We start from the raw sequence: 15,168 nt of genomic DNA, 5'->3' as shown, positions 1-15,168 counted from the left end.
CTGCCTACTAAGTCAAAATCTCACTTTTTAATTCTGTGGCTCTGCCGCCTTCACCAATAAGCTTCTGTCTTGTGGCCTGAAAAGCTTCCAGCTCTGAGCTGCAGCAGCAATATATTTCATCTAGTCTTTTCTTTACAAAGCCTATATTTCTAACCAGTTTTCAGGGACAGTTGTGTTCAAAAGGCTATCACTAGGTTTGAAAATTTGCTACATGGTGTCCTCCTTGCCTCCCAAAGTCATAGTTCTGTACCAGCCTATGTGACAGCAGCCTTAGCCCTGGCCTTGTGGTCTGAATCTGTGAGGAGGAAGATATGCATGGTCTGTCTCTTTGCAATGAGTTGCTGCGGTGCCATTTTCCTGGGAAACACTGTGCAAAAAAACTCCTTTCCCCGGTGAGAAGCAAGGGTGACTTTCACAGCCAGGTAGAAACATCAAGAGAGTAGGATATTTTGTAATGGTAGAAGATTAAAAGACAACATCAGAAAATTGTGTCTGCCTTGATTCGTATCCTGACTGCCTCACCACAGAGCATCCTAGAGGGATCAGCCTGCAGTTGAGGAGAAATGGCTTACAGCATATTGCTGTAATTTGGTGGTAGCAACATGCGTGGGAAGTTTTTGGGCGTTCTGTTGTTCTCACACATAACTGAATTGTAACTGCCATTGCCTCGTTTCTAATCATGTCTTCCAGTAAGTGCAGCTGCTTATCCTGGGAGTGTGCCCACACCCTGTTTTAATCTGGTATGGTCCTTGGCACATCATGTCGTTTGTAATACCAGGCCCTCCCCATTCACACAGCCTAGGGTAGCAGCACGATGCTCACCGTTCCTCCAGTCATGTTCTCAGTGCCTTACCAGACTTCAGAATCAGTTTGGGAATCTGTACTCCCCAGGCAACACTACAGCAACCATTTTGGAGGAACCTGTATACCATCTGTCATTGCTTGAAGAGGCTGTGAACAAACTATGAATCTTGGAGTCTTCTAGGGAATCCTCTGTGTTAGCATTCAAAGCCAAATTCAAACTTTTATTGACAGCAGATTGGCACTAGAATTACAATAACATGTGGGGCAGTAAGGGAAAAGGTGTATGAATGGTTATGCTAACACTGTCCAAGTGCACAATTGCAGATGTGATACACCTTTCAAAATCCAGATGCATGTGGAGAAATATTTTTGCTACCAAGCAGTTACTGAGTAATAAAATAGCAGATGATCCAGCTTCTAGACATGAGATCATGTGCATTCAGGCCTCATGTTACCTATTATGAAAATATCTCCCTATTGAAGATAATCAGCAAGACCCCACTTATTATGGAAATTATATCCCAGGCACTGACGGAGCTCTTTATTACTGCTCTAATGCCATTCACTCAAATTGATTTATCACATACAGATAGGTAAAACTATATCCTCTTTGTGTTGCTTAGTGCGTTCAGTGTGGGAATCAGTATCACGTTCACCCCTCACTGCCGTACAGTGTTTTTATGCCTCTAGTAATTATCCTTGGCTTCCAGCACAAGGGCTATTAAACAGCTCAGTAGTGTCCCTAATTAGCAGAGGCATCAAGTTAGCAAAGTAAAACATCTCTATCACTTGAAGCATTTTTGCAATTAGAAAAAACTGAGATGCTAGAATTTTCTATATTCAGTGACTATACCAATTGCCATCTACAGATTTGATTTTACAAAAGGTCTTTTATTTCTGTTAAGTTCAGCCCTTTGCAGCAAAGCTTTGTAATACCTCTGAAACAATTCAACAGTAGTTGTCAAACCTGTTTCAATTAAGAATTGAATGGTTCTGAATCTAAAGTGCATAAATGCATTTCAAGTGCTTCAGAGATGCACGAATCACCGAATTGTGGGTGTACTGCTGAATAAAATGTCACATTCTGTACAGAACGGTTTTGCAAAAATGCCATCAACTTTCCATATTAATACCATGAATGTTAGCAATATGGCAAGGGACCTCCTTGGATGGAGAAGTTACATACTTTCCAGTCATATGAAATCAGAGAAAAAAAAAATTGCTCATATAAATAGAAAATATTTAATCAGCAAATGGCAGGTCAGTGTTAGTTTATATATAGTATATGCAGTCTACTGCTTGTTCAGAAGGCTTTCAAGATATGCCTGGTGGATTGAGCTTGTCCATCTTAATTTGACAAAAATCTGCAGAGAGAAACATGGCAACTGTTCAATAGCATTATACACATTTTAGAATCTAATGAGTCTGTTGACAAAAGCAGAACATCTTAAAATACTGATGGGATGCTATTTTCATACATTTCATCTGGAAGTTGACCCCTATGACTACAGAATTTTTCTAGATAAGCCACAGGTTGCCAACAGAATTCCCTGTCTGAGGCAAGGTGTGCGAAAGAATGATCATACAGTGTTTAATTGTTTGTGGATTTGACAGCAAGAACATCTTTGTATTTTTAGCCAAAATTGGAACCTGCACCGAGGCTGCTAAATATTACTTTCAGAATAAACAATTGAGCTACAAGTCTGCAGAAATCTCACCGAGTGATGCAATTCTGACAGGCTTCTCACCACACGTTGCGCCATTAGGCTTTGCTGTAATAGGAACAAACATGCTTATATGCCAATATTTTCAGGTGTTCTGAGTTGCTGGAAACAAATTTTATTAAAAATAGGAGTGACTTTAAAAAGAATTTTCTCTGATTTAGTCTTTCATTCACCAAAGATTCATTATTTGCAGATTTCTAGAGACAATTTTTTTAAAAAAAATTTATTTTATTGTAATGAAAACTTTATTAATACTATTTATTATACCATTTGAAGATAATTTCTCATCTATGAGCTTGTAGGAAGCAAATCAAGAGACCCAGAGTTAAAACAGAGTTGTTACTGCTTGGAAAAAATAAATCTATAAATAAGACTGGCCCCACCATTACCACAATCTAAAAATAATCAGCATTTTAGGGACAAATGTGTCAAGATGATGTCATTTTAAGGTAAGCATTTGTTTTAAATCTTGAATAAGATTAGGTATGGGAGATCATTCATCATACAATACAGTAATCATCGTGATAACAAGAAATCATTAAAGCCAAAATTACATGTTGTACCAACTTGGATTTTTGGTTTAAATCATTTATGAAGCAACAATCAATCTTATTCTCCTCATCTATTAAAGAGAAAGTAAGTCATGCGGTTCATTGAACGCTTACTAGGCAAAGTGAAAATTGCCTGTGATTAGTCAGTGAATAGTCTGAGCTAAAGTGCAATGATTTGTCCAAATAATAGAAGGTAATACAGTCAGAAACAAAGTGACAACAGAAATGTTTGCATAATTCTTACAATTTGTAGAAAGAAACATTAAAGTTATGCATCTTGAGCTGAGTAGGCAGTTAAGTAGTTTTCTTTTGTAAGGAATATTAAGGTCTGGTGTCCATTTAGTTAGATGGTGTTCTACTTCAAAAATATTTCCAACAGAATAATCGTTAATTCCCATATGGTGCATTCTTCCATGTCTTTTCCCTTTTGACCAAGTCACCAAACATATGAAATGTGCTTGGCCAAGACTTGATTTACTGAAAAAATGAAACCTCATATCCCATTAAATTTAGCTCACAAGCTCTGTGCCCTTATTTTCTCATCCATCTTTTGGAACTCCTTGCTTAAATATCATTGTCATGTTTTTCCTTACCATATCACCCTTATGTTCTTGCATGGGTAACAGGGCAGCAGCTGTTTTATGAAGCAGATATACGATATGAAGTTTTTCTGCCTTACTTAAATGCAGCTGTTTGTTACTAGAAATTGAATTGAAAAGCTTGGGTATCTGGTAGTATACAATGGAGAAAATGGGTAGAGAAGTAACGTTGTTTAGTCGTGTGCAATAACCACTACTTGTTTGATTTGCCAGTTGGTGTTAATTACATTTGTTAATGTTATTTGCAGTCAACAAGACTTTTGCAAGTTATATTTTTGTCTTTTCTATTAAAAAAATACTTTCAGTATTTTCCAGTCAATGTATGCCCAATTATAATTATTTTAATGGTGTGTAAATATTTGAAAATCTCATACTTGCATTAGGAGTATTCTGTATACATGTTGTATTTATAAGGTGTGTACAAGAGTTAAATTTGTGACTCTTTTGCAGGTTGTTTTGAATTTTCACTCTTTAGATTAAAGCAAGTCTAAATTACAACAGCTAACATCTACAGAGTCAGCACTGACTCATATTTAATACTCAGTAATACTAAGGATGGAGTTTCCTGTTGCTTTTGTGAAAGTGAGTCTTTGAGTATCAAAATATGTTGGTAGTTTTTCATCTGATCTGTATGTAACTTGTAGATTACTGGAGTGAGAGTGATAAAGAGGAAGCCGACACTCCATCGACCCCCAAACAAGACAGCCCTCCACCCCCATACGACACATACCCACGACCTCCTTCGGTAAGTCACCTGCAACTGTCTACAGGAATGACTGCATAAAGGGTCACTTTTACCTACAGTCCTGCTTGAAAGCATGTGCATGCGCACATTAGGGCACTCTCCAGTATATTTTTTGAGTCAGTACTTGAGTTAAGGCATTTGTAAGTAACGTGCATCACTAACTTCAACAGCCATCGTTGCTGTTTCCACTGGTGCATAGAGAACGTGAATTTATAATCCCAATTGCTGTACGAAATGGATTAAGTTACAAAATTCTTTCTTCCTATTCTTCATTCATGATGGACCCCTACTCATCCATACAGTTTCTCACCACCCCCTTACTATCTTCTCTGACAAAGTGCTGTTACATCAGTAACAACACAGACTCTTCTCCTAGGCACAACAGTTGTGGTGTGAAGCTTTACAGTAACAAATTACACTTGAATTTCCACAGAAATGCTAACGTTAAAATGTTCTCTCTTCTATCCCAAACAGTGATACCAGTTGTTCTGCTGTTGTGAAAAAGTAGATTTCTCTATAAATTAGGACAATAAGGGATTTGTTGTTTATTTTCTTCTTGAAACAGCTGTTGGTGTAAAACCACAGCATGGACTTCTAACTTATTCTGCACTGGCAATTTTAATTTTCATGTCCATGTACTCAGACAATGTTAACTAATATATGCAAAAATTTTGATTGATTGGGAAAGTCTGGGGAAAAAGAGTGTTCGTGATGATTAATTTGAATGCAATACTTTATCTTCCAAAATCATAGATCTTTGAACTGCACTGAAGCACTGCAAAGATGATGCCAGATAATTTTTTAGCAAGATAGGATAGGAAGCAACAGACACTTGTATGATAGTCTTAAGATTTTTAATGGACCAGGCACACCTCTTCTGTGTCTTCCATAGTGCTATATTCTGCAAAGTTTTCTGCAAATAATTGTGTTGGCTTATTTTATAGACTAAGGGGCATAATAAGGATAGTTATTATGACTAAGTTTCAGTATTTGGCCCACAGATGTGACATGTGTAGATGTGTGCATGCCTTAAAGTTTGAATAAGGGCAGATTAATCAGGTAAGTTTATGCCCTTCTTACTAAACCGGGTGCCATCAGTGACAATGAAAAGTGCATGATTATTACTAGCAGTAGGTCTCAGTCTACATTGATCTGAAGATCGCTTCATTGCTGACATTGTAGATGAGCTGCACAAGCCCTTATGTGGAGCCAAAACACAGCCGACTCTCGTCCACGGAGACCTCCCAGTCGCAATCATCGCACGAGGAGTTTCGCCCGGAGGCAGCGGGGAGCGCCACCGACTCGCCAGTGCGCAAGACGGCGAGCCAGCGCCGCTCCTGGCAGGACCTCATAGAGACGCCACTGACCAGCTCAGGACTCCACTACCTGCAGACACTGCCGCTGGAGGACTCTGTGTTCTCCGAGGCAGCTGTGGTCTCCCCCGAGCACCGGCGGCAGTCAACCTTGCCCACCCAGAAGTGCCACCTGCAAGACCACTACGGCCCCTTCCCCCTTGTGGAGGGTGAGCGGATGCAAGTGCTGAATGGGAATGGGGGAAAGCCCCGAAGTTTCACTCTGCCTCGGGATAGCGGCTTCAACCACTGCTGCCAGAGCCTTTCAGTCGGTGCCGCCGATCACCATGAAGAAGCACAGCAGAAGGAGGTGGAAGAGGAGGAGGAAGAGGAGGGCAAAGCAGCAGAAGAAAACCAGGAAGATAAAAGTAAGTATGGGATATTTCTGTGGCTTTTCAAGAGTCCTGTTTGTGTAACATAGAAATTGTTTTTCCTTTTTCCTATCAAAAAACCCCAACAGTCTTTCAACATCCCCCATGTTTTACCAGGTCCCCCTTGTCGCACATCTCTTTGATCTGCCTTGTGTACAGGGCTTAATAATCAGACAGTGTGCTGCATGACCTCTCACGATCACCAGACACTTCCCCATAGCCTGGTCACCAGTCACCTCCTACTAGTATTTCTCAGTTATAAATGGATTTTACTTCCATGCGTTCTTCACAATTCTACTTGCACAGTATCCTCCCTCACTGACATACGTATGACTCAGGACATACCTGGTAATATTTCTAGCCAACCCAATTTAGGTTGTAAAAAACACTCAGTAAAGCCTGGGGTGCAAGGTCAGGCTGTGATTGTGTAGTACCCATACGGGCAGGTCACAAGAGAGCCCAGATAATGTAAGAAGTTGAAAAAGAGAATATATTTTCCCCAGTTCCTCACCTTGTGATTAGTAGAGAGAGAAGTTAAAGAAACATTTCAAACAAGTGAAAAACTTAACAGAGAACAACTATGGACCTTAAAAAAAAAAAATCATAACACTGAGTAATTGTCTCTTACATGGCACATTAACTCCATAGATGTTAGTACTATTTGTCAAAAACAATCCAAATAAACAGGGATTATAGAAGGTCCCAGCTCCTCCTGAACATATAAACACATTTCTGTGTCTGTTTCATGCTCTGTCCTTCACTGTCATTTATGGAGCTTCTCAGCATGTGTTGCTAGCAAAGTTGAGTTCACACTGGAGTTGTAGGGTCTGCTGCGATTAAGTTACCTGTAGTGGCAAGGAAGGCAGGATGACCCCTGAAGTTCTCAAAAAGTCTGTGCTGTCTGATTTCTTCAAATTCAGTTTTTTCACTGCAGTAAGGAAGTATAAAAATGGTAGAGAGATAGGAAAGGGTAATGGAAGCTTTGGATAATTAACTACCTACCTAAGTTAATTACTTAAGGTTAGCATCTTTGTTGACCATTAAAATTCATATGGACATTATTTAGTCTGCCTGGGAGAGATCAACAGTTTTCCATTGACCTTATGCTTTTGTCAATAGGTTTAAAACATCTGAAATTATTGCCTCTGAGAAAACAGTGATTTCTTTTGCAGATATTTAATTTGGTGCCATTAAAAGTTTCAAAAGGCACAATTTCAATTGCGTTCATGCATGACACTTTCCAAAAAAAACCATACATATATTAAGGTAATATTAGACTCTTACTGACTGTGAAATGAAGCTGTCTAATTAACAGGGTTAAATTTCATCCACCAAGCAGAATGTTTTATCCTATTTTTAGCCTTCAATTTTGGTTTTCAAATGTGTTTTTACTGATAACAATTAAAAAAAAAATCCTCACAGTCAACAAAAAGGGTCGAGGAGATTCCCACTGGAGTTCCTGTGCTGTTTGGGCATTACTCAGAGATGCTGTTGCAGGGCCTAAGTTGTTAAGGTGTTTTAAATCTCAGTTTTAAGACTTTTGGGTTCCTGGTTGTGACATTTTATACCGTACAACACGAATGAAGGGCTAGTGCTTGATTTAATGGGGCAGAACTTGGGCTCTTGTCCATCTTTCTATACCAATTTCCAAAAAGGGAGGAAAAAAATTAATTCTTGAAGTGATCTCCCTGTATACACATACTTTTATCTTAGTTTGGGTGAGGAGGTTTTCTTGGTTGTAGCTTTAACAAGAGATTGGTTTTGAGACATTAATGACCAGCTAGACAAGTAAAGTGCTCATGCTGAATTATTCACCATGAAATTACAAAACCAGAAAGAAAATACTGTTTAGTCTGTTGAAGAGTTTAAGTGTTGAATGGCTTGTTGCTATGGCTGCAATGTTCTGTTTGCAATGCTGGCTTTTTCCAGGGCCCTTACCAGTAAAAGGCAGGAGGGATTTCATGCAAGTGGTGTTCTTAAGTGCAAAATCCCAGGTTCCGAGCTGAGAGATTTGCTTATAACTGCTAAGTTCGCTAACAAGATGGGTGCCTTTGTGCGTGCTACATCGTTGTCCCCCTCACCTCCATTGCTCTGGGAAAGTGAAACATTGCAACTGGCTGGAGAAAGGGAATCCTCTCCCTTTTAGAAATGTTTTAGTGTCACCTTCAACCTTCCCTGACGTGGTATCAGATGAACCTTTTAAATGTATTTATTTGCCTTACACATTTGTGATCCTGGCATAGTTCTGAGCTCTTGGATGATTATATGTGTTCTTGTGTGTACATGTATGTGTTTTAAAGCTTAATCATTCCTATTGCTTTTTGTGCGGGACAAGGAATGCAGCTCCTTTGCAGCTGTTGCTGGTAGAAGTCAAATGTCATTGCCAAAAGTTTGTTTTCTCAGCTTTTTGGTTTTACATTCCCACTTTTAAAACCTCCTGAGTTTAAATCAAATATTAAAATGCAGTCCTGTTTCTTCCAACTTCTTTTGCAGAGTTGTTTTCAAATAACCACACCACAAATTAGGAGCTCCAGGCTTTTTTCAGATGCTGTCCTCAGCTGCTACAATTTAACGTAGTTCTGTTGACTGTCTACTAAAACTACACTGATTTGCAACAACTAAGAATCTTCTCTCTGTTAATCATTGCTTTATGCCTTAAATAGATATTGCAAGATTTGACTGACACTGCAAATAGTTTTGTGTTATCAGCTCTGCTGTAATGCCTAGATATGTCATGGTAAACTGAAAATATGGGTTTTCCTTTCCTGTGTTTATCCATTAGGATCTAACTTTGTTGTGTGTTCAGTTGCTTCTTTTTGTCTTGTTATATCACATGAACATGGCACTGCTGATCTTTAATGGATTGTTTTATTTCCCTAATTAAAATAACTTTTGTGTAAATCATTTAGATGTTCCATATTGACACTGTCCTGTGATGGTCCCTTGCTTTGCAATTGAGGAGGATTCTCTTGTGGGATATTTGTGTTTGTCATTGTGTTTGCTTCTGAGGCTGTGAAAACGGCAAACAACATTCAGACCTGTGGCACCAAGCATCCCTCTTGCTGTGTTGTTCAGAGGCAGCCTGCACACAGAAAGCAGGTCAATGGCTGTGCCACAGTGCGTTGCGTTTCTGTGATTCAGTAGTGAAGGACAAGTTGGACCTTTTCAGGTTTGTCTTCCGCTAGTGGGAGGTAATAGAAGGAGACAGCTGTGCAGCATGGCACTGTCATCCTCTTCCACGCCGGCTCCACCACTATCTGCGCTCTCTGTGTTTGGACGAATTTCATCACTTAATGCCAAAGAACACTTCTAGGATTTTCTTGGGAGACTAATTCTGGGTTTTGTCCCAGGAAAGCTTGCTTCATTTTTTGGTTTATTTTTTGAAAGTATTTTTGATGGTGGTTCCTTCATTTTCAAATATTACTTTGGTTTGTGAGAAAGTAACAGAAATGAGTAAGGGTTCACATTTAAGAGAAGCAGATACTAGATCTCTACAGAATGTAACTGGCTATAGATCTCGCCCCCTTAGCCACAGAAAAACCTGCACCTTTTTTCCATACTCCCTGAAAAAGTCTTTGGAGAGCAGTAGCATCCATTAGAGTCTCTGGTGCTGTCACTTGCCCAGACAGTGCTGAGACAGGAGCTCTGCTGCTGGCTCCACATGCTGCGGGCCTGGCCAGAGCGGTGTTGGCACGCCTTCCAGCGAACTCACACCGGGGACCTGCAACAGCGTGCAAGGGAGCTTTCCACTGTGCAGGCTCTGTAAGATTTCTTCACGAATATGGACAGAAAAGCAATGATGTCTATGTCTGAGTTTGAAAAGGTGTTTAGAGGAGGAAGGAATCCCTTAGACTTCTCGCTGTTCAGCCCCATTTCCTTCTGCATCATCCCTCACCTCTTTGTTCACTTGCTTCTGCAAGTTTTCTGTCCTTTTCCTGCACTCTTAAGTACTGTAATTCCTGCTCACATACGTTTCAGGATTTTTTTGTTGCTACCCCATCATCGTAATTTTGGAGTATCTTCTATATAGGGTGAACAACTATAACAAAGTCTTAAATAGATTTCAGTAAATCAATGGCTGTCCTTTTGGGGCAATTGAAGGGTGGGGGCCATTTGTTTGCTGCATTGATTGTCCCCCCAGAAGTGTTTATGAGATGCAGCAATCTTCCGTGTGTGACTTGTGTCACCTTGAAAAGATTTTGTAACGTTTCTTAAGCCTGGGTACACTCACACGTATTCCCTGGCACTTTGCTCCATCACCATAAGCCCATATTCAGGTTTGCAACATCTCCCAGCATCCCATGCTTAGTCCCACACAGTCTAGTGAGCACTGTCCCAGAGGAATGCAATAGCCTCATGCTCCAGCCTCTGAAACTTGGCTTTTTCCCTTAAACCACTGAAGACACTTGCCAAAGCCAGAGCAGGAGCTGGTGCTGGCATTTTTGCACCTCAGAGAGACATCCAGACCCTGTAAAGGATTTCATGAAAGCTCCCTTTGATGTCAGTGTGAGCTAGTCACTGAAAGAGATGTCAAATGACTGCTTGTGCTGAGCTACCAAGCCTGAGACTTTTTTCTTTTTTGCCTAGTAAAAAAATTAGGAACCAGCAAGAAGATAGTAAGAGGGATGGAGAGCATCTTCTCCCACCCTGCCTACCAGGTCACAGAAATTAAACTTTACAGTGCCTTTACAAAATAGGACAGATGGGTTTAAGGAGTCCCACGACTAGCAACAAGTAGAGTTTCACGCACTGTGCCCAAGAAGGTATATCTATGAGACATCCTAGGCACCATTTGACCTCAAGAAGGAGTTTGCACTAGTGAAAAAAATACTCTGAATAAGGTCAGATATTTCAAATTTTGAAATACAAGTCCAGGAAGACTTGCCTCTTTTTAATGAGAGGACTGTACTGTGCAGTGCAAATGGTATCTCTCAGAAAGATCCATGTTTGCTAATTAAACACTACATTATGAAGTGGTACACTCTGTACCACTTCTAGGATTTGCTTCTTTTCCTTTTGGATAGGGTAGCTTTTCACTTTGGCAGGGTTTAGCTGAAATGTGGGAGTCAGGATGAATAACGCGTAAAGCCTGGATTGCACACACTGGAGTTGATGGGGATGTGTGTCTGAAATTAATAAGGCGGGTTTGCTTTTCTGACAGCCGCTTTCCATTTTAGAGAAGATAACATTAGTGGTGTTCTGTCATCTGACCACATAGTTAGTTTTATCTGCACCAAGAGGCAAGGGAGAGGCCATTAAGATACCATATCTTCCCCTCTGGAATTACTCAGGTTAGTGAAGGTGTGTATGCCTGGTAGTGTCTTAAATAAGCGGAGCTATGAGAAATGACAGGTAATGTTTCACATTAGAAATATTCCTTATGAGGCTGGTGAATAGTACGAAGTGCAGCACCCGCTAGGACACTAGGGAGGATGTTGTTCTAACTTACTACATCCATTATCAGTCCTGTACAAATCAGAACATTTGCCAGGATTGGGTTTTTTAGCTTGACATCCTTCTGGGCAGTACAGCCCGAGCATGCTCGGACACTGAAATCGGCTAATGAAATGGCTCCTTTTTCTGAGCTTTGTTTTCATGATCTGATTTTGCAGTTTGATTTCCCATTTAAGCCTTCCAGTAGCACCTGTCTGGGCATTTGCAATCCTGTGGGCGGAGGACCGTCAGCGTTCCATGCTGGAACCGTCTGCTGGGAGGAGGCCTCCCTCCCTCTCACTGCCTCCAAGGTGCTGACTTTGCTGCTAACTCAGAATGAGCTTGCCTAAAACTACTGCCGAGCTATGTTCAAAAATATGATGTCAAGCCTGTTGATTTATAGGGTAAATGGCTAGCCTAGACTGCTTTGCTATGGATATTTAATATATTTACAAAGAAATTTTCATCAGTGGCTCACAGTTTAAGGGAGGAAGGAACCGTGGAAAAGCAGGACAAGACAGTGGCTGCCGTTATCACCTGGTCTGCTTTTCAAAGCAAATGCTGTACAAAATGTCTGGTGGAATGGCATACTCTTTTCTTTTTTAACTAAACCATTTAGTGCTTCATTTGTCAGAAGATCTAGTGAGATCCTATGAGAGCTGTTACATTTGAAAATGAATGGATGGGGGGCAGCATTATTGGTAATCTAGGTTTTATGTCAGGCTAAACTTTATCTTTGTTAAATTTTAAGATACATGTTTATCTGAATAGGAATTTCTATAAGCTTCCAGAAGCAACTGCATATCTGGGAAAATTGTCATCCGAAATAAGAGTTGCTTAGTTATCTTCTAGATGCCATATATATGTGTATGTTCAGCTGCATATATAAAAACCTGGTTTAGATTATTTATTATATTAAAAAAAAAATTTGACATGAAGACTAACTTGGACACACAAGTACTGGGAGTAGGTATCTTTCTTTCTGAGCGTGTTCTTTAATGCAAAATTTAAACTTTATAAAATAAAGCTTTTCCAATTCTCATATGCCAAAGAAACTCCATTACAGAAGTGTGTTTGTATTCTAAATAAAAATTATGCGATATAAAAACCCCATATTCTGACTTTAAATTTCAGTTCAAGGGGAAAAAAATTGCCTGCAGTGTTTGAAAGCCAAATATTGAATTATTTACTGAGTAGCAATTCAGAAAGCAATATGGGCTGTCAACAAAAATAAAAGTAGTTTAATTTCATGCCTGTTACTGGTTTTACATATGAATACATTTTACCAACAAATATGCTGTTGTCACATTTAAAATTTTAATTGATTTCCATTGCCCGTGCTGCTAAAAATGCAAGAGAGGGGTGAATTCTTACTCTTATTTTGGTTGTAATAGCTTTGGGTGTCATTGCCAGCAATGCAATGACACCATTTGCCTGAAATAAATGGATTAAATTATCTTTTTAGAAGCAAAAGAAATGCTCAAGAGAATTTCTTACATGGCCATTCTTATAAATTACTTTTCTTGCAAAGTATCCTCAATTCTATTACTAGGTTGGTGGCTGTCAATGGAACTGTGCTACCAGAGACACCTTCAGGTTAGATGGTGGAGCAAGGAATCTACAGATATGAGAATATATTTCTGGTTTTTGTAGAATCACAGAATCATAGAATAGTTTGAGTTGGAAGGGACCTTTAAAGGTCATCTAGTCCAACCCCCCTGCAAGGAGCAGGAACATCTCTAACCAGATCAGGTTGTTTAGAGCCCCATCCAACCTGGCCTTGAATGTTTCCAGGGATGGGGCATCCACCACCTCTCTGGGCAACGTGTTTGTGTTCCACCACCCTCCTTGTAAAAACTTTCTTCCTAATATCTAATCTGGATCTAAATCCCTCTATTTTAAAACTACTACTCCTCATCCTATGAAAACAGACCCTGCTAAAGAGTTTCTCTGCATCTTTCTTATAAGCCTCATTATAAGGTACTGGAAGGCCGCTATAAGGTCTCCCTGGAGCCATCTCTTCTCCAGGCTGAACAGCCCCAACTCTCTCAGCCTGTCCTCATAGGAGAGGTGCTCCAGCCCTCTGATCATCTCTGTGGCCTCCTCTGGACTTACTCCAACCTATGTTCTGCATTAATTCTCTTACTAAGTGTTATGTAAACAATCTGATTTGCCTTTAATTTTTCCATTTCTTGTGTAGGCACCTCTGTCCCAGCTGCTGCCTACCAAATCTGTCATTAAGCAACCCCAGCGGTGAGCGTTCCTCATTCCCTCTGTACAGTGCTTTTCCTCTTTCCTGTATTGGAAAGGAATTTTTTTTTTTCTTCCTAATGGATATTGAATCGCCCCCTCTGCAATTTAAGCCTAGCATTTCCTTTCTGTTGTGGCATAGAAAACAAAACTACTCCATTACAGCAGCTCTTTTTTTTCAGGCTGGAAGGTTGTTCTGAAGGTTGATTTAATTTTTCTCACACATAGTGTTTTCTAGGCTTCTGACTCCTCTTGCTGAGCTTCCCTGGGTTTTCCAGCTGCCTCCCACCTCTTCTGGGATGGCAGCGCCCAAGCCGGGTGCAGCACCAGGAAGGGTTCTTTGCTCTGGGTGTTTTATGCACTGTACTGTGATAAATATTTTTTTTACAGCCATACTGTACTGCCCATTTCAATTCATGCTGTACAGTATCCCAGATGCTTTTCTACTTAATTGTTATTTTTCTAATCGTAGTTGAGCTGATTATTCCTGTGCCTCTCACACATCCATGTTAAGTAGCTCATGTTAGTAAAAACCTCAGGTGATTTTAAATGTCTAATTAACTGGGCTAAAGCCAACCAACCAAGAAACAAATAGGACATTTTGTAAAACCAACAGCCTGACTAGACAAAAAAAAAGCACCTTGCAGACTAAGCTGGTGTTTGCCAAGCTCTGTGTCTGTTAGCAGAGCACTTACCATATTGTTATATGAAACCTGGCAAGGGATTTCATCCCTCCAAATCATTCCAACTTCTGAGACTGTCCTCTAGCAGTCTGGGAGATGTTTCCTCCCACTTTCGTGCTTGTGAATTTTAATAGGTTTATCCTCTTCCACCATCCAGGTCATTAGTGCAGCCTAAGACTGTATTTGGATGCAGGGGAGCCTCAGGAGAACCTCACATAGTGCAGCCTCCCCTGTTACCAGCGAGCCTCTGGTGTCTCCTCCATCTGGGCTTGGCTTTTCTTAGCAGAGGACACCTTGGATATCAGAGGTGGCTAATGTTGCTCTCTTCTGGGAGCTGAACTTCTAGGAGGAAAAGATTGTGCTGTGTCTCACATCCATTCTGCATCTAAAGAGCCAAGGGAGATGTTACCTGGAGACGGCTGGGGACCTGAAGGCCTATCCTTTTTTCACATGGGATTTCATCAGTCCCTCAAAAGAGCTTAATGCTCAGTGTTTATGCTGCCCATGTGGGTATTATTTCTAAGCTCTTTTGTTGTTTTTCAATATCAAGCATTGACAGTTCTTATGAAACAATATGATGATATGGTACTTTATTAAAAAAAAAAAAAAGAAAAAAGAAAAAGCCCTGTAATTAGGCAATTTTTTAAGGATCTCAT

The 15,168-nt window shown here is 40.1% G+C and overlaps 1 protein-coding gene across 7 annotated transcripts in view; it reads left to right on the top strand.

Moving 5' to 3' along the window:
- The window catches only part of CNKSR2 (connector enhancer of kinase suppressor of Ras 2), a 213,191-nt gene that overhangs the window by 170,335 nt on the left and 27,688 nt on the right, over positions 1-15,168 (top strand). For all 7 annotated transcript variants that reach the window (XM_086767283.1, XM_086767251.1, XM_086767275.1 and 4 more), the window contains 2 exons: positions 4,323-4,423; positions 5,606-6,143. In XM_086767283.1, coding sequence (XP_086623409.1) covers positions 4,323-4,423; positions 5,606-6,143 — 639 coding nt within the window. The remainder of the gene's footprint in view (positions 1-4,322; positions 4,424-5,605; positions 6,144-15,168) is intronic.

This window comes from Chlamydotis macqueenii, chromosome 1 (genome assembly GCF_036417535.1).
Source record: "Chlamydotis macqueenii isolate bChlMac1 chromosome 1, bChlMac1.mat, whole genome shotgun sequence".
Classification (NCBI taxonomy): domain Eukaryota; kingdom Metazoa; phylum Chordata; class Aves; order Otidiformes; family Otididae; genus Chlamydotis; species Chlamydotis macqueenii.
The sequence above is the reverse complement of the archived record's forward strand: the minus strand, read 5'-3'. Positions and strand labels throughout refer to the sequence as shown.